Genomic DNA, 26,230 nt, shown 5'->3' with positions numbered 1-26,230 from the left:
GAGAACCTCTTTCTTCTTGTTCAAGATGTTGAGGACTTCATTTGTTTTCTTTTCTACCCAAGATATTCGGAGTATTCTTCTATATAAGTACATTTCCAAAGATTCAATACGCTTCTCCAATAAAGGGCTAAGCGTCCACCCTTCGAAACCATACAGAAGGACAGGAAAGACATAACACTGTAGCATTCGAACTCTGAGCTGGAGGTTGAGTTCTCGGCTGGTGAATAAGGTCCTCATGGTATTGAACATATTTTTTGCTTGTCCAATCCTGGATAAGATTTCGCATTTTGAATCACAATGCTGGTTAACTAGAGTTCCAAGATAGAAGATACTTGTTGGACGGTGTTGATGTAAAGGGAGGCCTGTTTTGGTGTTTTTGAGAATACAATCAGCTTGGTCTTGTTAATATTCAAGGATAAACCGTAGGTTTCACTGGTCCTCACGATGTTGTTTATAATGATTTGAAGATCACTAGGGTTGCTGGCTAACACAATCGTGTCATCAGCAAATCGGATGTTATTAATGACAAAGCCATTGATCTTGATACCTAGATTAACATCTTCCATAGGCTCTCTGAACACAGCTTCAGAGTAGATGTTGAAAAGGAGTGGGGACAGGACACATCCCTGGCGGACACCTCTTCGTATAGCTATGTCCTCAATAGTAGTTCCTTCTATTTTGACCTCTGCCGTTTGATTCCAGTACAGATGGGAAATGATACGAAGATCACCAACATCTACACCAGTAGATTTTAAAATCTCAACAAGTTTTGCATGAGATACGCAATCAAATGCTTTTCGGTAGTCGATGGAACAAGCGTACACTTCTAGGCATCTCTGGGTCAAAACATTCAAGGAGAAAAGAGCCTCACGAGTACCCAATCCATTCCTAAAGCCAAACTATGTCCAACTTGGTGTTCGCATTTGAGGTAGATTCGAGTGTGGATAATACGCAGAAATACCTTTAGCACATGGGACATTACGCTGATCATACGATAAGCATCACAATGTGATGCACTAGCCTTTTTAGGTATGGTGACAAAAGTAGATCTTAGCCAGTCAGATGGAATTCTACCAGATTTATATATTGCGTTGAATAATGTAGTTAGCAGCTCTAGTCCTCTGCCATGGCCTTCAGCAATGAGTTTGAGTGTTTCTGCATGAATCTTGTCCGGACCTACAGCTTTTCCATTCTTCTGGAGTTTGATTGCATACAGTACTTCCTCTTGGGTTATATTTGGACTTGTTTCGCTGCCTTCGCCAATAACAGGTGGTTTGTCTGGCCTTACATCGCTAAATAGTTTCTCAACATATTCTTTCCAACACTTCAACTTGTCTTCGATTCCTACCAAAATGGTGTCATTGGCATCCCTCAGTATAGCTTTACATGGCCTGTGATATTTCCCTACAAGTTCCTTGATCTTCTTGTGGAGATTAAACAAGTCATGTTTCTCTTGGAGAAGTTCTATTTCTCTGCATCTCTCCACGAGCCATATTTCTTTTGCTTCCCTACACTTCCTCCTCACTGTCCTGTTTAGTTCTTGGTATTGGACTTTACTTATATGTTTCACTTTCCGTCTTTGGTCCATAAGCTGTAGAATATCTTCTGTCATCCATGGTCTGATAATGTATATGGTACTCAAATATCAGGTCCTGAAAAGCTATCGCAAGTCCCATCACGTGAATCTGTGCGTCCTGAAATTTCGTCATCGACTGCAACCTGTGAGGCAGTGCAGCAAAAGCTGCTATCATAATTATTACCAGTACAAAAGAGTAGTGATATACAGAAAAAAAAAAAAAAAAAAAAAAAGACGTTGGACAAGCCACTTGCACTGGTTTTTTTAACCACATATCCACGACCTTCTGTCTATGACAAAAGGCTATTTTCCAGCATTTGTATACTGGAGTTACAGAGCGAGTTAGCTACACGGTTTGTGTTACTGTACGTAGCTGTTAGCTTGTATTCCGGAGATGGTGGATTCGAAACCCACTGTCGGCAGTCCTCAAGACGGTTTTCGGTGGTTTCCCCATTTTCACATCAAGTAAATGCTGGGACTGTTCCTCAGTTAAGGCCACGGTTGCTTCCGACCTAGTCCTGTCCTATCCTATCCTCGTCACCGCAAGATCAGTCTGTCGGTGCGACGTAAAAAAAAAAAGTACTGGATTAAACTCTGTGTACACCTTGCCTGATAGGGCTATTTCCTAATGACCCATTCCGGCGGCATCTGAAGTGTATAGGACACTCGTTCATCAGCATATTTTATAAAGTCTGGTCCTGGTGTCTGTTTAACTACAGATCCTTGGACATCTACGAATGCACATAGCTACCTAGCAGCCACGACGCTTTTTATAAAGGAAGGTTTGGTTCTCGGAATGTAAATGGGTCATTGCAAACATTTTTCTATAGGATTAGTTAAGCATGTGAGTGACGAACTAGCGAAAGGGACAGTAGGAGAGAAGAAAGCGAGATGAAGATATAGTATTGCTATTGATAAGTACTTACTAAGGTGCGGTTAGGGGCTACAAGAGACAACAGGTATAAGGAATGTTCCTTCCAAAAGTTGACCTGCAACTTGTATTATGTTACTTTTATATCCTAATACTCCAACCTAATACTACAGTGTAAGGGATACAGAGGAACACGATACTGGAACGTAACCATTTGTCCCATTCCTAGTACTCATGTGGAATGAGGAAGCTATCATGAGTGTAATTGGATCTGTGTTAATAGTCGCTGTGCAAGATTATTGCCCTGCTGTTTAACATTGTTGAACTGTTACTGTTTAGTTGCACACTGCGTTTGACTGGACTGTCTCTCGAGTCGAACCAAGGTACGGTCATCGTGTGTTGCATGGCCAGCAGTCCTGTATTCCAACCTAGTTGTCTGCACTCAGCTGATGTACGGGGTGACTGACTTGTGAGCGCAAGTGAAAGTCCTGTCAATCAGGATTAAAGATCTATCAGGTAGTAAACAAGCCGGAACCGGCCACTGAGCGAGAAGACCAGAGACTTTTAAATAGACAGCAATTAGTAAGTGTGGCCATTCATGGTTGAGTAGAATTTTGTGTGTGTGTGTGTGTGTGTGTGTGTGTGTGTGTGTGTGAGGGCGCGCACGCATTTATAAGGTCAACCTGAAAAAAAAAATATATATATTTGCTATTGGCTTTACGTCGCACCGACAGATACGTCTTATGGCGACGATGGGACAGGAAAGTGCTAGGAGTGGGAAGGAAACGGCCGTAGCCTTAATTATAGTTTGCCTGGTGTGAAAATGGGAAACCACGGAAAACCATCTTCAGGGCTGCCGACAGTGGGGTTCGAACCTACTATCTTCCGAATACCGGATACTGGCCGGACTTAAGCGACTGCAGCTATCGGACTCTGTCAACCTGAAATAACTTAGAGCAATAAAACAAACTGTAACAGTATATACATTTGTGGTTTCAACACATCCTTCCGTCGACCCACCTCAGTTTTTTTTCCCCTCGTTGCTAGGTAACAGAGTAGTTAGTGACGTACAGTAACATACGTTAACTATGCAAGCATTAGTTGTGCAGAGGACGGGTGTTGGAACATTTTTCTCAGAATTCTTTCATCTTCTCCACAGCGAAATGCAGTTATATGCATTTTCTTGCTTTCGCGGGAAAAAAGCATTCAGTTCATTCAATCTTTTTTTTTTCCTGCACTCGTTCAGTTGGTTTTCAAGGGAAGAGCAAGCAGGAAGAACAGTAAGAATATACCCGGCATGACCAATAGCGGCGTTTGGGAATTAAAAGTGCGGGGGTTAAAAAAAAAAAGTTAAGACAAACAGTACCCGGGTTTGTGGGATATAGCGGACGGGGGGTTTATATAAATCAAAACTGAAAAAAGAAAAGCTACAAAGTAACTTTTTTGATGCTTTCTGAGCGAATTTCTACAGAGAGGTAAAGGTTGACAGTTTACCCATTTAAGTGCGGTAATAATAGTTTTTTTGAGATTTTAATTCAATTCAATACACACTAACAAACTAACAGACACTTCTTAAAGAGACCGCCAGATTGACGAATGCGCGTGGCAAGTGGGTGAACCATACCTCGGTGTACATGACCTTGACACCCCCCCCCCCAAGAAATAATAGGAAACCTGTTACCCTTCCTCATAGCACATGCAAAGTCTCCACTATACACAACCATTAGCCGCGACGAACGGTATTTTGTGCGTATTTCCGCTATTTTTTAATAATTAAAGAAAATAAAGGAAAAAATTAGCTGTAAGACAACAGGGCTTGTACAAATTGCTTTTTTAATAATTCCTGGTTTCAGCCGGTTCATGTTAAATAAAAAGTAATATTTTCTCCAAAAAGTGGGGGGAGGGGCTCCCCTCGCGTCCCCCAATCGCCGTTACCGGGCATGACTATGAAAAGTAGATTAGATAGATGTAGGCCTACTAGTTACGTAGAAATGACAAGGTTCGCACAAGATAAGACAACACATAATTATGTAGATAAGTATGGTACTCGTAAAACTACTTTAGCACTCTAAGATAAAAATAGGACAAAACATAAGTTACAACTAAGGATCGACTGACGGAGGAGTCTGTGTTATAGTTAGAGCCCAGATTATATGCGATTTAAAAATAAGAAATATGTACAGTACATAAATACGTAGCTATAATTGACAAAATATGCAGTTAAGTATTCAACAAATAAAAATATGTAACCTAATATCTAAGCTTTATTTGACGTATTTTTGAACACCGAAAAGGAAACAAAATCGAAAAATGTTATGTTATTCCACCTCTAATTTTCATTTGGAGATTCAATTAATAACTTTTTTTTCTTCACATTTGCTGCTGCCATCGAATGCCTTCTGTCTGTTAGGATGTTCTTACGTATAGAAAAAGACCTTTCAACTTCATATGATGTAACTGGCGCGTATTTAAAATTGTCCGACAAAGAAATAATTTAACTGTAGACTTGCTCAAGCAACGAACGTCCTTATTAAGAGAGAATAAATTTGATCTCATCAAATAAATATGCGTATTAGAAAAATATTCCTGAAGACTTTTGTGTGGACTGTAGCCCTTTATGGAAGTGAATGGAATAACTGAAGAAAGAAAGAAAGAAAGAAAGAAAGAAAGAAAGAGAAAAGACGCTTTTGACATATGACATTAAACCGAGGACTGGCGAAGGGATTACAAAAGAAGAGTCACTAAATCTGAGAACAATGTGACAAAGTTTGTGCAAGGGAAGATTGATAGACACGGCTCGAGACACCCAAAACTTGCGATTCCTTGACCGAATACTTCACTTTACATTATTAAATTACTTTTAGGAGACGTACAGTCGGCAGCCCTGAAAATGGTTTCCGATGTTCACATCAGGCAAATGCTGGGACTGTACCTTAATTAAGGCCACGGCCGCGTCCTTCCAGCCCTTTCCTGTCCCATCGTCGCTATTGTGTCGGTGCGACGTAAAGCAACTAGCAAAAAAAGACGTACATGCCTTTTAAACTTTCAATTGTTTAATAAAAAACTTAAATCGAAGTAAAACGAGTGAAAAAGTATTATGTTTTCTTTCAAATGCGCTATATCCTTCAAAATATTTAAAATATGTAATGTTTATCAAAATATTTATTATCCTTCGAAATATGTAAAAATATGTAACTTTAAGCTCCTGGAATAAGGTTCCTTTTAGTGTATATATATATAAAAATTTTTTAAAAAAATAAAAACTCGTGTCCTCATCCTGAGGTGGAGCAGCTCTTTCAGGCACACCCCCGATGGAGGTGAGCTGCTTGTACCATTTCAACCACATACCAGCCCTCTTGCCATTCTTAAATTTCTGGCAGTACCGGGAATCGAACCCAGACCCCCGAGGTCGGCAGCAAATAATGCTAACCGTTACTCTGCGTAGGCGGACTCCTTTTAGTGTGATTCGCCGACGTTTTAGTTTTTCTTGTAGCTACATATATGGGAACAGAATATGTAATTACATATAACACGGGCTCTAGTTATTGTTACAAAATAATGCAACTTGTTCAACGTCCCACTAACATATCGAAGGTTTTTTCGATGACGGAAGGATGGGAAAAGGCTAGGATTGGGAAGGCACTGGCCGTGGCCTTAACTAAGGTACAGCCCTAGCATTTGCCTGGTGTGAAAATTGAAAACTACGGAACACCATCTTCAGGGCTGCCGACGGTGGGGATCGAACCCACTGTCTCCCAAATGCAAGTTCACAGCTGCGCGTTCCTAACCGCACGGCGAATTCGCTCGGTACAAAATTATGATAGAACATAATGAAGGTGCGTGTGCGTGTGTGCTGCGCGCATGCACGAGTGCCATTATAAGGATACTGATACAATTAAAATTATGTTGATATTCAGATTGCACTATACTACATCATCTTACATGAAAATACAGAACAATAACAATATGAGGGGGAGGGGTGTCAACAGTTTTACGGGGAAAGGAATGTTCAGATTACGATCTAAAATCCAACTTTCGAGGCTTCTTAGAAAATATGTCTGTGGCTATCGCTTGAAGCCAACGGCCACGCCCCCCCCCCATGGTTAGCAAAACATGGCAATTCGTACATTGTGGATATATAGAAACTAGGCCCTATAGAAGTTTTCTCGGGAGTAGGGAAACTTCGAATCGCTCAGTTTAAGTACAATCGTTTTCAAAATAACACGGCGATTAACTGGACACAAAATTTTCTGCCGAACAGGCCTATTAATGCTTTTTTACTAAGCTCTAAGGAAACAGCCTTAAATCTAATCTCTCGCTAGTCGACTATCGGTACTGTAAACCGAGTATAATAAAAACAGGAGATGCAAATCTTCACCAGATATCAGTAAAGTTAACGAGTAGGCTATTAATAACGGCATACCGCAATTTGAACGCTTTAGGGGAATGTGCAATAAATCACCAAACTGGGCTTAGCAACATCGCTTACTACATATTTTGGAGTGGTGGTGGTGATAGGAAGTAAATAGGAAGTAAAACCATCAAGTAAACCATCTTCTAACACACGTGGAAACAATGTTTTTTTATTTATTTGTTCAACGTCGCAGTAACACATAGAAGGTTTTCGGCGACGGAAGGGTGGGAGATTGGGAAGGTAGCGTCCGTGGCCTTCATTAAGGTACAGCCCCAGCATTTGCCTGGTGTGAAGATGGGAAACCACGGAAAACCATCTTCAGGGCTGCCGACAGTGGGGTTCGACTCCACTATCTCCCGAATGCAAGCTCACAGCTGCTCGGATGGAAACAATGCAGGACTCGGCTAAGGGCCCCTTGGACGCCAACCTACACTCGGAGTCCCTTAGGCCCTTAATCGCCTTGTACGACACGTGGTGGTGATTACAGTTTTAAGAGGGAGTACAACTAGGCAATCATCCTCTATTAACACTAATCAGAGAGAAATAAAGACATCGGCCAAAGAAAGACAAGGGCCATGAAGCGCGAGAAAATGAAAAACTCCCTAGCCCTCGAATCCTCTTATAGCCTTGGAGTCGGAAAAGAACAAGAGTTGACCATCAGAGGTCGGACATGATAGATTAAAATTAGCCTGGCACAAGTGGAAGCAATGTCAGGACTCAGCTAAGGGCGCCGTGGTTGCCAATCCATGCTCCCAAATTGAGAGTTCCTGGGGACTCTCCCTTTCATTCGCCTCTTACGAAAAGCAGGGGATACCGGGATGTTGTTCTACTACCCCCACCTCCACAGGGACTTTTAAGACAGGCAGGGGATACCGTGGGCCTTATTCTACCGTCCTCACCCATAGTGGGATACATATTTTAGAGGGGGTGGTAGTGATTATTGTTTTAAGAGGAAGTGCAACTGGGCAACCATCCTCTATTAACACTAATTAGGAGGAAAAATGGAAGGGATCCGACATTTCGAAAAAAGAAGGTATACGCCAAAGGAAGACAAGGGTCACGAAGGGCGTGAAAATGAAAGACTCCCTAGGCCTCGAGTGCTCTAATTCTGTAGGTAAGAAGGAAATGCTTCAAAATTAGTAGGTACTGCATTCTTCATGGACCGATCAAACAATTCCGGATTGGCCATGCGGTTAGGGGCGCGCGGCAGTGAACTTGCATCCGGGAGATAGTGGATTCGAATCCCACTGTCGGCAGCCCTGAAGATTGTTTTCTGATCCCATCGTCGCCATAAGACCTATCTGTGTCAATGCGACGTAAAGCCACTAGCAATAATAATTTCGGTTTGAAATGTGCTGAACATATTCTGGTGTAAGGAGAATTTTCCCTCCTAATGGCCTTAATCCACTCTGCTCTCCTTTCTTCATGAACAGGAAACCTCAGGAAAAATTGACGATAAACAAGTCTAACGTAAAAATTGGACGGTGCTTCTGAGACTCCGAAATACTAGCACAATAACAGTGGAGGTAATATAATATACTGTACTACATATTACAAGCCATACTTAGAATCTCGTAAATGTGAAATGTTATTCCAAGAATATTTTTGGATTTCTGATTTGTGCAACCGTATGCACAACACGACATTGTAAGAGCTACAACATCAACTAAATATTAGTGTCTTTTACGTTTTCGTGTCTTACAGTGTTTGCATCTGAAAATTCCCGCAATTATAATTTGCGTTCACATATTCACTTCAGTGACCTGTGATAGATTTGACTATCAAAAAACAGCATGCGTTCTCGCGCCTATTACGACCACGCCCCCTATGTAGATCACTGTCTTCACTCTCAGAGCTCCAAGGCATCCCCCTGTATTCTTAACTCCCTGGTATCAGGTTATTTTATAGGAGATAAAAAGTTCATCAAAGAGGTCTATCAGAACGTTTCCGTGTTCATAGAGATTTTATGTGATCAATCAGCATCACTACCACGTTCCATAATAGTCTGCTGCTGTTAATCATTTCAGATCTTCATGATTTTTTCCCCCCAAAGCATTGCATAGCTTATGCCACTTATGCGATACCTATTCCTAAAAAAATCTATATGCAAAATCAGGCGTACAACCGGGATATACATTTAACTAGGGGGCGTAATAAAATGGCATTGCCTCTAGCTTCTCACCAAGGCGGTTGCGGTTCGAATCCCGGCCAATGCATGTGGATGTTTGAAATTGAAAATCACGTCGTCCCAGTTGTTCGGATTCCGTGTGAAAGTGTAAAACAGCATGTCCCGTCTAAATGATCACAATATCAACATTCTCGTAAAACGTCAAGCCTGCTTACTTGTATTTTATAATATATTTAATGCAGCCAAATAGCCATAACAGAGAATATAGGATTACATTGATGGGTTACATATTTGCATAATCACTTATAGACATTGTTCTTCTTGTACAGAATTCAATGTGGTACTGTTCACACGTTTTTCCACATAGTTTACACTCACAGTCTATACTTGGGTCATGGAAGTGTTTTGATTTGCAGAGTAGGTGATGAAAACCGTGAACTGCTAATCTTGTAATGACATGTCTTAATTCAAAATTAGCTTTTGTCCACGAGCGATCTATCATTGCCCCTGTGCCATAGAAGTCTGGTTGGACTTCTTCTCTCTTCTCAGTCAGATTTGCTAGCAGTTTCTTTGATGCACCGGTGTTCGGTAGTGGCATACTTGTCCTGAGATCTTCTATGAGAAATGATTCCCTTGTGAGGAGATATACAAGTCTAGATCGTGTCGTTTTTGATACACCTTGTATTTTAATACCATTATGGAAAGAAAATCAATGAAGTGAAATGAAAGAATAGTGCGGTCTGGAATACATTTTTTTTTAAACAATCTGCTTTACCTCGCACCGACACAGATAGGTCTTATGGCGACGATGGGACAGGAAAAGGCTAGGAGTGGGAAGGAAGCGGCCGTGGCCTTAAGATACGGCCCCAGCATTTGCCTGGTGTGAAAATGGGAAACCATGCAAAAACATCTTCAGGGCTGCCGACAGTGGGGTTCGAACCCACTGTCTCCCGAATGCAAGCTCACAGCTGCGCACAGCTAACCGCACGGCCAACTCGCTCGGTGGTTTGGAAAACAGGTCATTCGTCATCAACAAATGAAAACGCTACATAACATTTATTCAGGTAATGAACAATATTGGAATTATAGTCCTGTTTACTTAATATCCTTATGCTTATAGTACCTGATTAGAGTGCATTTTGATGCCAGATACCGTAAAGTCGGAATATTTCTCTCAAAAGTATGCCAAGAATGTGGAGAAACCTTATTTTGGCTGTCAAATTCTGACGATATAACAACAAATTCTCATGGTATGGGAATGGGACTGACAGCGATGGCTATGGATAGAGGTCAGGAAGATACAATCTCAGAATGGAAAACCTCATCCGCTGATTCTCCGCCTTCTCTAGGGCCAGAATTATTTTGCCTATTATGAACGATTTCTCCAAATACTGTCAATAGAATAGAATAATCTACTGGACTCTGATACTGTGCCCGAAATTGACTTGATGCAATAACATCACACTTTTTTCTTATCAGTGCTCTGAAAGGTTTATGGATATGTGAGATGCAATGCTGTCGAGCCTTCAGAATGGAATAGGTCACTGTATTTTAGTATGCGCTACCTCTATTACAGTCACAGGGTCCCTTGTAACAGTTTCAATATCTTTCACTGTCATACACCAGTGCATAACACAGGTGACGTGCAATTCTACGAACAATTACAATTTTAATCACAACACCAGGAAATAAATTACAGAATATTAAAACGTGCACATCGAGTATGAAGACTCAAAGTAATATTGACGTAGGTCTACAGTCGCTTCAAATTTAAAGAAAGACTCCAGACTCTTGTTATATTTGGCACTGTTGCGAGCCTACTGTACCCATCTAACCTTACCCACGCGTCTACATCGGATGTCAAACGAGACTACAAATTGTAAACACACGCTAAAATGGAATGCACTATACTTTGCCAATGCAGAAGCAGGAATACCAGTGTAATGCATATGGAGGTTATAAATGAATGTTTTAAGTCACAAAATCGTTAAAATGTAACTTCATGTGCAGTGGTACAGACGCCGCGCCGGTCCGATTCATCTCGTAGGATTCGCGTTAAACAAGAATAGAAGGTATTGATTTACAAAAACATATTGTAGGAAATTAAACATTGGATACTTACAGTTTCTTTGGTGACTTGTACACACAGGTGCAGTAAAATTAGCCGATTTGGAGGAGATCTGCCCCAAAGCCTTGTATAATTTTGTCAACGTGCTAGACATGGTACGTGATCAACTTGCGCCACCACTGCGTTCAACAATAATCAGCTGCTGGCTGCTGCTAATAATTTCAGAACGTGACGTTAGCGCACTCTCGTAGCTACTACGCGAAACACTTCGGTTTCAATGCCTTCGCACGTTGCCGCATGTCACTGAAATAACACACAGCAGATTTACACACTTACAACCATTAAGGAATCCCATATGATTTGAACTTTTCATGTACACTTATTCATTTAATATTGAAGTTAATTCTACCTGTGTGATTCCAGTTAATTCTTTATATCAGTAGGGTTATTCCTTTAAATATTGTTCATGTTGGTATCCCTATTCGTGAGTCAATTGTTTGTTTTGCGCGTGTCGGCTCAGTGTCGGCTCATCACTTCGCTTCCGTACCGTAGCTAGCAGAGCAGGGCAAAACACGGGTCGCATATGGAGCAGTGCGGCGAACTAAACAATCGAATATAGTGAAAAATAGCTCGTTTTATTGGCAACGAAGCTGCATAGGTACCACACCGCCCTCCTGAGCACTTAGGTAAATATTTTTGTTATTGTTAAGATGCTGTAAAGGTTGTAGATTTACAGTTTTTCTCGTTGGTATAGTCTCGCTGTAGTAAGCTTGTCGTTATCACTGCGACTGAAAGATCTCCACCACCGGCAGATTGACCCGGGCAAAGATCAGTTCAGATCACAACTGTCAGAAGGAATGCACTATAGCTTAATTTGATATATCACCGTATGCATAATTCATTTGATGATGACGTCTGTCTGTACAAAATGTAATTACAGTTTATGTTTAAGCGATCTTTAAAATCATTGTTACTAACAACTGTATATAAATGTTAGAAGATTGCAGTTTATTTAGCTAAAGGAATATGAACTATACGCTAAGTGTATTATAGCTGGCAGCAAGAATGAAGTTGAGATGAAGTGCAAGGATTGGATCCAAAGTGTCATAAATCATTTCATGTAATTTGTCTTAATAAGGTTTCATACCAAGCGAGTGTAATGTGTTCACACCGTGATCACAACTGACTGAATCAGAGTAAGGCAGTGAGTATTCTATTCATTTCATTTAACCTTATTCTGTGTCATTTCATTCACTGAAATTTATGCATGGTCACATTTGTTTCATTTCTAGATAATTGCGCTAGAAATGCATTAACTTATTTGTCTGTTTTATATCAAAGAACCCCATAAATACGAGAATTGTGATGTGTAAAAATTATTTGTGGCTTGCTTATTCATATTCTACAATATACGGCCAGAATATTTGGGCCGGTGGTTCATCAAAAACTACCTTGAGATGCGTGAGTGACTTCGTCGTTGGCCTTTCAGCAAAGCAGCCGTGATTTGAACCCTGGTCAGTACAAGTGAGATTTTCGAAATAGGAAACTCATCCTGTTGGTTCGGATTCTGCTTAAACAATGATTTTGGTTGACAGAGAATGCTTCGGATATAAATGGGAATGAATCCATGGAGGAACAAATAGGGATAACATGATAACCTGTATAACATGGTTTGTATGGACTAGTCACCATTGAGTTTTGGTTGGAGGTTCGAATCCACATGGTTTGTATGGACTAGTCACCATTGAGTTTTGGTTGGAGTTTCTAATCCACATACCGGTACTGTGGTTGTTTTTCAAAACCAATACCCTGCTTACAATATTGTAAGTGTATCCATTTAAAGTCTGTTCTAGGCCTATATAGTAACCTAGTGATCCACTAGATTGGAAACACATGTAGGAAACATGCAGTTAGCCATGTATCACGGAAGTAATCAGATGGTGGTGAAAATCATGAGTCTTCGGAATCGGCACTGATGAACTCGTGGTCTGGGGGCCAAAAAACCCTCAGGGGACGTAGCTTCATTTTGAGACATCATCTAGATATTCATCGGAATAAGATCAACTGGTCCCAAGTCCGATTCATATTTATATTTTAATTCTATCAGAACTGCAATATTCTTGAATGAGATGCTAATAAATTAAAAAAAAATCTTCATACTATTCCATAACAGTAAATCATAAAAACGAAAAAATGTTTATTGGTTGAAATGCTTGGTATCGGCCAGTTACAAGTAGAATGGAGATTCATACATAGACACTGTAAAGTTAAAACTGAAGAAGTCGAACGAGTTGGCCGGGCGCTTAGGGTTGCTTAGCTGTGAGCATGCATTCGGGAGATGGTGGGTTCAAATCCCACCCTCGGCAGCCTTTAAACATGGTTTTCCGCGGGATCACACCAAGCGAATGTTGTACCTTAATTAAGGCCACATCCGCTATCTTCCCGATCATAGCCTATTCTCTTCCAATTTTTTTAAAAATTGCTATTTGCTTTACGTCGCACTGACACAGATAGGTCTTATGGCGACTATAGGATAGAAAAGGTCTAAGAAAGGGAAGGAAGCGGCCGTGGCCTTTATTAAGGCACAGCTCCAGCCTTTGCCTGGTGTGAAAATGGGAAACCACGGAAAACCATCTTCAGATCTGCCGACTGGGGTTCGAACCCACTATCTCCTGCTGCTGGTGGTGGTGGTGGTGATTATTGTTTAAAGAGGAAGTACAATCCTCTATATAACACTAATCAGAGAGAAAAAATGGAAGGGATCCGACACTTCGAAAAATGAAGATATCTGCCAAAGGAAGACAAGGGCCACGAAGGGCGTGAAAATGAAAAACTCCGTAGCCCTCGCAAGCCTAATAGCGTCGCCGAAAACCTTCGATGTGTTATAACTAACTCTGTTTAGTATCGACGAGGTTTTGGCTATGAAAGGCCGTCGAAACCAGTATCACTTCACTCTTTTCTTCTAATGATGGGTTCGAATCTCGTCGGATATCACTTCGAATTTTGTTACTACAGTAGCTTACGTCTTGCCTACAAAAAATAAGTTGCTGCGAAGACTACTTTGTATACATACTGTATATATACAATGTATATACCGTATGCCATATATTTGAGGGCAAAAGAGATCTTTATTTTTACGGGCTGTATGCGTGGTTCCTGAAGATTACGACTTGAGCTCTTTATTACTGACAGAGCAATATCTAATATCGGTTCCTACTTTAACCCTAATGTCTTGCAAAAATTGATGAAGCGTGGAATCGTTCCTCTTGCTCAGATCAGAAATCCGATGATGATCATGGTCTCGAGATGGAACTTTACTTTGTAAAATGGTATCGTGCATTTGTATATCAATTTGTTTTTCTGATTTTTTTTTTTAGTTTCTTATCTTAGATTGCCAACGGCCGTAGCCGTGTTGAAACACCGGATCCCGTGAGATCTCCGAAGTTAAGCAACATTAGGCGTGGTCAGGAGTTGAATGGGTTGCCATGTGCTGTTGGTGGGGGTAAGGGAATGGAGGAGCGGAAAGGAACTGGCCACCCTACCGCACGTTAACTCCGGCTCAGGAACACCTCTGCGGAGGTTCGGACCTGCCTTCGGGCAGAATAACACCTACCTACCTTATCTTAGATCCAGGAAATACTTTCAATGACTGCTTCCTGTCTTATCCTACAGTCAGTTACTACACTTTTATTACAACAAAGTTTAAAAATTACATTACCGGGCAAGTTGGCCGTGCGGTTAGGGGCGCGTGGTCGTAAACTTGCATCCGGGAGATAGTGGGTTCGAACCCCACTGTCGGCAGCCTTAAAGATGGTTTTCCGTGGTTTCCCATTTTCACACCTTCCCACTCCTAGGCTGTAAGATTAAGATTATACTTTTTGGGTCGGTTGCACTGGCACGAAATGTTGTACGGAACAGAAAATATACGTCACACCGAGATCCTCTGCTCATACCTCTTCATGCATAAGTATGATTCCCCAAGATCGGCCTTTTGAACCGTAGAATACACTAGTGGATTTTCTTTACACTGGGAAGTTTAAGACTCTGGAAATAGAAAAAAAATGATCTCCAAGAGAGCACTTAACCCGCTAGGGGTCGCGTCAAGAGTGATAGGTCGCGACCGGCGAGTATAAAATAAGTTTTTGTAGCAAAACGCATTGTATTGTGTAAGAAAAGTATACCCGTGAAACAAAATACTAGCTTTTATAGCAAAACAAGCTGTATTATTAAAGGAAAGCATATCCATGAAACAAAATACCAATTTTTAATGCAAAACCCATTGTATTATTAAAGAAAAATATATCCGTGAATCTAAATACCGATTTTTGTAGAAAACACATTGTATTGTTAAAGAAAAATATATCCGTGGAACTAAATACCGGTTTTTGTAGCAAAACATATTGAATTATTAAATAAAAATGTATCCATATATCGATATATAGTATATGTTGGCCGCCTCCGTTGCGTAACGGTTAGTGTTATTAGCTGCCGTCCTCTGGGGTCCGGGTTCGATTCCAGGTACTGCCAGAAATTTGAGGGCTGGTATGCGGTACATGCAGCTCACCTCCAACAGGGGGTGCGCCTGAAAAGAGTTGCACCACCTCGGGATGAGGACACGAGTTTACTTTATTACACGTTTTGTAGGAAAACACATTTTGTTATTGAAGAGAAACATATCCATGGGACTCAAACACTTCTATACCGACAGGAAAGACCGCGGACGGTGAACGTCAGGAGTCGCGCACGGTGTAAAGGACCGTGTAATGAGGCAACAGCAGGAGTCGCGCACGGTGGAAACGACCAGCTTTACAGAAAAAGCTTTCCACCGACTGGCTGGTGATGAAAGTGGGGAACAGCGAACGTAACCACGTGTAGTGGACGAGTCCATTGAAAGATACAGGAAGGGATGACGCTTTATACCGTGAAACTATTTCGAAAGAATATAACATGTATACGCCCGGTCTAAAAGACCGTGACGCGACCTCTCGCGGGTTAAAAGTGGCCATCAAATTCGGCAGTAAATTTACCGGGATGTAAAAGAACTGCGGGACAGAATTTCGACACCTTGACGTCTTCAGAACCGTAAAAATAGTTAGTGGAACGTAAAACATTATTATTATTATTATTATTATTATTATTATTATTATTATTATTATTATTATTATTAAATTAATATTAAGAGAACAAGAGTATGAGAGTACTCCACTGAAGTTAATGTGTTTTCTTCATTACAGTGTTAAACATGAGCCTAACCCACTTTTCTTTATGCCTCTGTCCTCCATTCTTATGTAATATGGTACATATTATCTTCATTTAATTTACAGCACTTTAACTACTTATGAAATATTGTTCTTTATCAGTGATCAGATAAAAATGTGTATCTATATAGCCTTGGCATATCCTGTTCTCTCCTTTTTGAACGTGGAAACAAGATTTAAAAATACAGGACTGAGTAAGTAACTGATAACCTTATGTGACTAGCTCAAGGTTCACTTGAAGAGAATTCAGAGCATTTGTCACTCGTTCTAGATCAGATCTGGATGAATCTTAGTTGTTCTTTCATCCCTATATTGACCTACTTTGGAGCATCATAAAACCATTTAAACTCTGGCATGTTTCCTGTGGGTGGGGGGCAGTAGAATAACATCCATGGTATCCCCTGCCTGTTGTAAGAGGCAACTAAAATAAGGACCCCAGTGGCTCTTAATTTGGAAGCACGGATGGTGACCATGGGGTCCTTAGCTGGCTCTTGGCATTGCTTCCACTTACTTGTGCCGGGCTCCTCACTTTCATCTATCCTATCCAGCCTCCATTGGATCAATTTTTTTTTTTCCAGACCCCGACGGTATTAGGTTTGCGAGGCCTAGGGAGCCTTTCATTTTCACGCCCTTCGTGTCCTGTGTCTTTATTTGGCAGATATCTTCTTTTTTTTCTTTTCGAAGTGTTAGACCCTTCCCATTTTCCCCTCTGATTAGTGTTAATAGAGGAAGAAAGAGGTATCAGATGATAGACAGTGTGAAAATTAATGGAAGATACTGGAAGACTAAAAGGATGGCAGAAGACAGGTAGTCTTGGTAAATGCATGTCAAAACCTTGTGATAGGCAGAGAACCGATGACCACCACTAGACTGTGGCATCCAATACCTTGTAGATCCGTGGTCTATTGATTTATGGCTGCTTTCCTTAGAGACAGGAATGGATGTCATATGGCTGGACCTTGGCCTACCAAGCAACCGCTGTTCAGCCAACGACCTGCAGATTACGAGGTGACACATGGGATCCCACAAGGTCTTTTAACAATTTACTGGGCTAAGGATTCTTCCTTCTTGAAATAGCTCAGACTCGCTTGCCGTATTGTGGTTGAATGAACATTGTCTTCTCCTAAGGTCCTCGTATTTGTAGGTGACTGCATTCCGGATTCATTAGAAATCAGTGTCTAGTACAGTCTTCCTCATTTTCATTCTTGATGTGAATTAGCTAGGAGATCCAGTGATTGGTTAGAGAGTACCACAAGGTTTGTAGAAATCAGTATCTCTACCAGTTCTCAGTGATCCTGCTGACTTAGTCTTTCAGGCTCCAATCGAGCCCCACACCTATTTGCATAGTCTGGTAACCATTAGCTAATCCCCCTGCGGGTGGGGGTGGTAGAATAACACCCACAGTATCCCCTACCTGTAGTAAGAGGCGACCATGGGGCCCTTAGCTGAGTCCCTGCATTGCTTCCACTTACTTGTGCTAGGCTCCTCACTTTCATCTATCTATCCGACCTCTCTTGGTCAACTATTGTTCTTTTCTGACCCCGACGCTATTAGGTTTGTGAGGGCTAGGGAGTCTTTAATTTTCACGCCCTTCGTGGCCATTGTCTTCCTTTGGCCGATATCTTCATTTTTCGAAATGTCGGATCCCTTCTATTTTTTCCCTCTGATTAGTGTTACATAGAGGATGGTTGCCTAGTTGTACTTCCTCTTAAAACAATAATCACCACCACCAACATTAACCATTAGCTGAGACTTTTTACTTGACATGAGAGTGGTCATAGAGCCTCTGTGGCTCAGGCGGCAGCTGGCCTCTCACCGCTGGGTTCTGTGATTCAAATCCTGGTCACTCCATGTGAGATTTGTGCTGGACAAAGTAGAAGTGAGACAGTATTTTCTTTGGGTACTCTGGTTTTTTCTGTCATCTTTCATTCCAGCAACACTCTCCAATATCATTTAATTTCATCTGTCATTCATTAACGATTGCCCCAGAGGAGTGCGACAGGCTTCAGCAGCCAGCACAGTTCCTACCTCGCCGCTAGATCGGGGCTTCATTAATTCCATCCTGACCTGGTTGAATGACTGGAAACAGGCTGTGGATTGTAATTTTCACTTAGTGGAAATACACACAAAATATCATTGATGCAGCTAATCGATTCGTACATTTCTACAGCAAGTAGTGGAGACTTGCGCAGCTGCGTATAGAAGCGTGATGGTACAAAACTGTACTTTTGCATTAAATGAGTTTTGTATGTGGACGAGTCCATGTGCTGCATGGGGAAGAACGTTCACTTCGCTAGTTGCTAAGGAAAGGTTCACGTCAGCTCCTGGTGACAAGGGTTTATTTCACTCCCAATCGCTCAGCAGAAGTTAACCCCTCCACTACCTTCCTTTTCCTACTTTTCCTTGCAAGCTCGGGGCTTCACGCAGGTTTGTACCGTCAGATAGTAATCACACTTCTAGCATGTGTTGTGAAGAAGGAAAGGAGGGATATATTCTTGTGAAGGTCATGGTCGGTGAGGTACGATTCTTTATGATTCACCCGTTTGCTGCGCGAATTCATTAGTCTGGCAGTCTGTCAGTCATTGTGTTTTTGTAGTTCTATCTAGTGTCTGTTACTGTGTAGTCCACGAAACTACTACGCTGGCGTAACAGGGGGAGAGGTCATACTCCCATGTGGCGGCATGTCCCAGGTGGCGGATAGGGGGGTCCTAACCGGCTTGCCGGCGGGCTTAAGGGAAATAAAATACCTCTCGCGGACCAAACACACAACCCCCTGTGGGTGGGGGACGCAGACGAAGAATACACCCACGGTATCCCCTGCGTGTCGTAAGAAGCGACTAAAAGGGGCGACCAAGGGATTATCAAATTAGAACCATGAGACTACTCGTAATTAGTAGCATCATGCAGGGAACACCACCATGTTAGGTACAAAATAGGTTTGTGATTAGTAGCGACAGTGTGTGGCTCAGGATGCATTTTACAGTACCTGTGATTCGTACCCCTATATGAGCAACACCATGGGATGAGCAACACAATGGTTCTACCTTGCCTATGCTTAGTGGCCACTATGTGAGGAACACCACGGGATAATGCGGGTCCCTATGGTTAGTCCACTTATGTGAGGAAAGCCATAGGTTTGCATTGCCTGTAAATAGCGCCGCAGTGTGCGAAACACCATAGGTCCATGTTACATGTGCGAATTTCATTACCTTTGAGTAGTACCATAATGTATGGAATACCGCGAGTCTACGCTTCTTTTGATTAGTACCGCAACATGACAAATAGCATGGTTCTATTTTCCTAGCGATAAGTACCATTATGAGGTGCTGATGACCTGGATTTTGGACCCGTTTTGACTACAAGCATCATTGATCGATTTTTGTGCTTTAAAAGCAGTCCATTGGTCAGTAATACTATTGTTTAACGCTAGTTTCTGGGAATGTGGGGCATTGCGGGTCAGACCCACGGATTGTTTTAACTTCATTCCATCCATTCATTCTTCATCCTCACGTTTTCGAATTCTGGTCAGTGGAGGATTATGGATTTTTACATTGTCATAACATTTCATCTCATTTTGTATCATTAGGGGCCGATGACCTAGATGTTAGGCCCCTTTAAACAATAAGCATCATCATCATTACTGTGTAGTCAAATACTAAATTACTTTTTATTGTATATTATACTTAATTGTATTGTATGAAGTGAGTTCAACATATAATGCAATACACATTTTTTCTAAAAGCAGGTTGCTTTTACTGAGGATTCAAATACACCATGTTATTTCCCAATCCTTTTGCTCCAATACCTTATTTTCAACATAATCTCCGTTCAGTGCTACGGCCTTATGCCACCGTAATGTGACAGCCTGTATGCCTAAACTGGTTGATGTCGGAGCCAACGTCATGCTGCAGCAATAACTTCCCCATCATCCGTGTAGTGCCAGACAGATGGAAGTCGGATGGTGCGAGATCCGAGCTGTAGGGTGGATGAGGAAGAACAGTTCATTGAAGTTTTGTGAGCTCCTGTTGGGTGCGCAGAGTTGTGTGAGGTCTTGCATTGTCATGGAGAAGGAGAAGTTCATTTGCATTTTTGTGGCTACGAACATGCTGAAGTAGTTTCTTAAATTTCCTTAGAGTAGCACAATACACTTCAGAGTTGATCATTTCACCGCGAGGGAAGACATCGAACAGCATAACCCCTTCAGAGTCCCAGAAGACCGTTGCCATGTCTTTACCAGCTGAGGGTATGGTTTTGAACTTTTTCTTTCTGGGAGAGTTGGATTGCCGCGGGAGATCAGACAGGTTTACTCGATGTTGTGATGATGAAACACATCTCGCCCAACGACTCACCATGCTTTTGTCCACTTCCATAGACATTCTGCAAGCGCCCTGGTTTTCCGCCAAAAGAAACTCAACAACTGCTCTCTGTTTGGTATGCACCTCCGTTACAGATGCCATTTTGAAGGCTAGTTATAGCTCTGCCACCTATAGGAAATTAAACTCTATGAGATGAAGCGGGAATATTCAAAGATGTCCCAAACAAAATTCCAATTTTAAAAAACTTAAATTAGCCGAGAAATAAAATGTGTTGCATTATACATTGAATGTATAATATATGTATATTTTTATATTATATTTTCTATTTCGTTGTAATACACGTCTTATTGTTCCTTGATGAAAGTTAATTATATAGTATTGAATCAAAATCTCAAAAAACTATTGTTACCACATTTAAGTTGCTAAACTGTCAGCATTTACTTCTTTGTCAAAATTTGCTCAGAGAGCATCAAAAACCCACCATATTGTAGCTTTTTATTTTTTTTCTTTCCAATTTTGTTGTCTGCTCCTCCACTATATTCCCCAGAACCCCAGTACTTTTTGTTGTCTATAAATCGTTTTTGCCCTTCCACTTCTAATTCCCAATCATTTCAACAGCTACTTATAGTGTTCCATTGATTTACATACCAACTTCAAAGACTGAGAATTTTTTAAAAAATATGTAGATTTCAGGACCTTTTTCCTACGTATTTTAACAAATTTTTAATAGTTTACAGCACCTGGAGAGCTGCATCAAACCAGTCTATGGACTGATGACTCAAACAACAAATATTTTCCCTTTCCTTGCACTTGGATATCTATTACTTAGTGGCCACTCTCTGATATGTGTTCTAATTTCATCACTATACACATGACTAGAGAAGTGGTAGGTCCATATGTGACTGTGTTACTGTTATAAACCACTTGGAACATGAGATACTGAGAACAATTTTAGAATGCTTGATTGAGCCTGCAGACCTGGCCCCATTCCTGCTGACAAGTGTTCGTGTGCACTTGATACCTACAATATGCCCACTTCAAAAGCTACAGAATTAGCTACTCTAGAGGCAGAGAACATTATACACTGCATGACAAGCGTATGTAATTGAAATAACATAGTAACTACAAGTAGGATAGTAAGACTATAGTGACTACATCTCAGAGGTAAAAAAAAACAAACAAACAAAAAAAAAAAACCGCACACACCACAAGGCTCTTCAGCTCGCATCGGTTAACTTCCAATTAGCAATATTTATGATATGTTAGACCGAGCTCGATGGCTGCAATCGCTTAAGTGCGGCCAGTATCCAGTATTCGGGAGATCGTGGGTTCGAACCCCACTGTTGGCAGCCCTGAAGATGGTTTTCCGTCGTTTCCCATTTTCACATCGTTGCCATAAGACCTATCTGTGTCGGTGTGACGTAAAGCAACTAGCAAAACAAAAAATAAAAAAAATTAATAAATTTATGATATGTAACAAATATACAGTAGTTTAGTCTGGGCTGTTCATTGACATTATTTATGTTTAAAATGGATGTATTACAGTGGTTTACTGAACATTAGGCTATTTGATAATTTATTTGGGTTTCAAATTAACCTATGAAAAATTATTATAATAGTATTATTCACCAATACTGATATTGCTTTCACTGTGATACTTTTTATCGTTAGTCTCAATCAATAAGTCAATCAGTCACGCTTATCAACATTTAGTGTTGTTGCTCAGGTGGCAGATTCCCTATCAGTTCTCGTTTTTTCGTAAATGATTTCAAAGAAGTTGGAAATTTATCAAACATCCTTAATTCCTGTCTTTTTAAACAAATATTTGTCGCAATTTGTCCTCCTGAATTTTGAACTTCATCTTCATACTTGGCATTTCCTACTTTTAAAAACTCCACTCCAAGCTCATTCAACTGCTAATGTCGTTCCAAGACATCTCTCCACTGACACCTCAGAACATTCTGCTTAGTCAAAGTGGCTCGTTTCCTTATTCCCAAATCTTTCCCAGCCCAAAGTTTACAAAATCATGCTGCTTTCCCTTTGAACTTCTCCAGTTCTCAAATCAAGTAATAATAGATAACCATTCCCTCATAACTGTAATCAGAACAGTAAAGGTAAAGGTGCCTGAAATTTCAGATAATAAACATTGCTGCAAAAGAATGAGAAGAGATGCAGAGGGCACGAAAATGAATGACGTTCTTAGGTCTTGCAAACCTAATGTTGGTTGAATAGGTATGCAGAAAGAAAAGAGCAGTACTCCCAAGGTTACTGATTTGAGCTCCTCAGGCTAAAAATGAACATATGCTTGTGTGTACCTTATTAATGGAAGTTATATGTTTCTTAGACTGTCTGGTGGCCAAGATCAAGGCGTTAAAGTCTATATGATTTGACACCGTGGTTAACCGGTTCGAGTCATGTTGGTCGAAAAAATTTCACCATCAGAATGTTGGCTGGCAGGGTATGGGAGGTGGTGGTATATAATTTCTAATCACCACATTGTGTGCCAAAAAACCTGGATTAATTTCCAAAATCTCTCCGCAGTGCTCATAGGGAGTGAGAGCATAGGACGCTATTGATGGTGATTTGTCTGTCAAATGGGGACGTAAAGCTTTGAGCAGACCCCTTGGTGTTATTCGACAGGATTAGGCTGTGCTGACACTGGGTTTCACCATTTCCATACCTCATTATCATCGTCTCATATCCAGACACGCATGTCGCCTGTCGGCGTCAAATAGAAAGACCTACACCAGGCAAGCTGAACATGTTCTCGGACACTCCTGCCACTGTAAGTCATACTATAAATAAATAAATAAATAAATAAATAAATAAATAAATAAATAAATAAATAAATAAATATTTAAATCAATCAATCAATCAATCAATCAATCAATCAATCAATCAATCTTTTTTTTATAGTATTCTGTGCTCAAAGAAGAAAGAATATACTTTTCAAGTGATGGCCTAACTATTTTGTCCAATACTGCATGTGGTTTTCTGATCAGTTTCATTTTCATCCTTCTGTTTTCTTTGCAGAGCCCGTCTACTACCATTTTGCCTTGTATTTGCTGTAAGTCAATATTATGGTGACCTCTGATGTAATGAAGCGTGGATTACTTCCATATACAACACATGTGTGTCTGAATAATACTATGATATAATTGACATAAATGATTAACACATATTCCAGAGTTTCTTAATAACTTAGCTAAACAGGCTGTGTTAGAGATGTAGTTTTACTCAATGATCTCCTGTATCATTGATACAAATACAGCTGTGATGACCATGATCACCTTAACTTGGATCTTAACTAGTGATGGGATAATCAAATACTTTTAATAATCAAATAACCTCCATCCAGTTATATAAATAATTGAATAAATAATAATGAAATAAAATAATAATAATATAAAATATTGTTCCATTGTATACATAGAATATTCGGATGTTTCATGAACCAATATTTCGATTGAAGTGTGTCAGGTGGATAAGGTGCAATGAGTTATATGCCAAATATCAAGAATCTCACGACGACGTGACAGGTGATGACCTCTGGAGAGCTCTGAATAAGAACATAAGAGAAAAATGGCATAAAACAACGGCAGGACTCAACTTCACACATTCTGGTCGTAAAGTCTGGAACCTTATTAGAACACTTGGCACAGATCCCAGGTTGTCAAGTACAGTCACACATGTGAATGCTAATTCTGTTGCATCCAGACTGATGAATATTTCAAAAACTAAAACAGACAAAGAACAGACACGAACTGTGAAGAATGAACTGTACATAAAGGGTCCCATCTAAAACCACACCCAGTCTACTCACGTGACTTCTGCATTGAGGAACTTGATAAAGTCTCGAATATGCTAAAGGTAAACAAAGCCGCTGGCTTTGATGGCATATATCCAGAGTTTCTTAAAGCCATCGGACCGAAAACAAAGTTGTGGTTTATTGAATTTTTCAATGAAATTCTGAAAAATGGAAAATTACCAAAGCTTTTCAAACAGGCTAAGATAATTGCCATCCTGAAACCGGGAAAAGACAGAACTGATGCTTCTCACTATTGACCGATATCACTACTCAGCATGACCTATAAGCTACTAGAAAGACTTATTCTAAATCGCATTCAAGAGGCCATCGATCAAATCATCCCGATCGAACAAGGTGGCTTTAGGAAACATCGGAGTTGCTGCGACCAGGTCTTAACATTGACAACTGTGGTAGAAGCTGAATTTCTATGAGGTCTCAAATCAGCTGCAATTTTTGTGGATCTTACAGCGGCTTACGACACTGTATGGAGGGAGGGCTTGATGTCCAAATTATTGAAATCATCATGTCAAAGGTTGGCACTTTTAATGAACAACATGCTTTCTGACAGGCGCTTTAAAGTGTTCCTGAATGGGCAAGCTAGCAGGTGGAGGATTCTAAACAATGGCCTACCTCAGGGATCAGTTCTGGCCCCCATTTTGTTTAACCTGTATATCCATGACATGACTCGCACAGATTCCATGAAAATCCAGTATGCAGACGACCTAGCATTAATTATCAAGAGTAAAGATTTCATGAACTGTGAGAATGTTCTTACTAGTGATCTGGCGAAACTGAGTGATTACTTCCACAAATGAAGACTTCACCCCAACCCAAATAAGACTAAGGTTACTGAATTTCATCTAAATAATAAAGAAGCCCAAAGGAGGCTACATGTGACTTTTGATGGAATCGAAGTACCCCATAAGTACAATCCAATATATCTTGGAATCACTCTGGATCGGTCCTTGGCATTCAAACAACAGTGCATCAAGTTATCGAAGAAACCTGGCTCAAGAGTGAATTTACTCCGCAAGATTGCCGGAAGCAGCTGGAGTGCAGACGCTAATACTCGACGTTCTGCTTCACTCGCTCTTGTGTACTCTGCTGGTGAATATTGTGCCCCTGTATGGGAAAACTGCGCTCATACCACTGAGATTGATGTGCAATTCAGTGAGACCATAAGAGTTATCACTGGTACTGTTACAGAGGTGCCAACTATTACAAATTGTCTGTAATTATTACGGATTTCACCTCACGATAACGGCATTAAGGTCAAAGGTGAAATGATTACGGAAAAGTGACATTATAAAAAAATCTACGAAAAAAAAGGAAAGAAGGAAAAATGTCTAATTCTTTCGAGTATTACTGCTCATCCCTCCTCGTTTCACTGCTTGTGAGTTAGCAACGATCCTTATTCAATAGTTACTGGATATTAGGCAGCTTTACTACAAGCATCATCATCAGATTTTTGCTACCCATGAGCGTTTAAAACCTTACGTAATTTTTGTATTTGTTACCTGACAGTAACACTCCCACAGGAAGTGTTTTCAGTGTTGACGGAATTTTTTTTTTTTGCTAGGGGCTTTACGTCGCACCGACACAGATAGGTCTTATAGTGACGATGGGATAGGAAGGGCCTAGGAGTTGGAAGGAAGCGGCCGTGGCCTTAATTAAGGTACAGCCCCAGCATTTGCCTGGTGTGAAAATGGGAAACCACGGAAAACCATTTTCAGGGCTGTCGATAGTGGGATTCGAACCTACTATCTCCCGGATGCAAGCTCACAGCCGCGC

At 40.7% G+C, this 26,230-nt stretch overlaps 2 protein-coding genes across 3 annotated transcripts in view; one reads left to right on the top strand and one right to left on the bottom strand.

The window, feature by feature from the left end:
- Positions 1-11,265, bottom strand: part of LOC136885455 (isocitrate dehydrogenase [NADP], mitochondrial) — a 153,597-nt gene extending 142,332 nt beyond the window's left edge. The window contains exon 1 of the mRNA XM_067158016.2: positions 11,112-11,265. Coding sequence (XP_067014117.2) covers positions 11,112-11,211 — 100 coding nt within the window. The 5' untranslated portion in view covers positions 11,212-11,265. The remainder of the gene's footprint in view (positions 1-11,111) is intronic.
- Positions 11,266-11,562: 297 nt separating this feature from the next.
- Positions 11,563-26,230, top strand: part of LOC136885434 (NAD(P) transhydrogenase, mitochondrial) — a 151,317-nt gene continuing 136,649 nt past the window's right edge. For both annotated transcript variants that reach the window (XM_067157984.2, XM_067157985.2), the window contains exon 1: positions 11,563-11,743. The gene's annotated coding sequence lies outside the window, so the exon portion shown is untranslated. The remainder of the gene's footprint in view (positions 11,744-26,230) is intronic.

This window comes from Anabrus simplex, chromosome 14 (assembly GCF_040414725.1).
Source record: "Anabrus simplex isolate iqAnaSimp1 chromosome 14, ASM4041472v1, whole genome shotgun sequence".
Taxonomy (NCBI): domain Eukaryota; kingdom Metazoa; phylum Arthropoda; class Insecta; order Orthoptera; family Tettigoniidae; genus Anabrus; species Anabrus simplex.
This window is presented reverse-complemented; position numbering and strand designations above follow the sequence as displayed.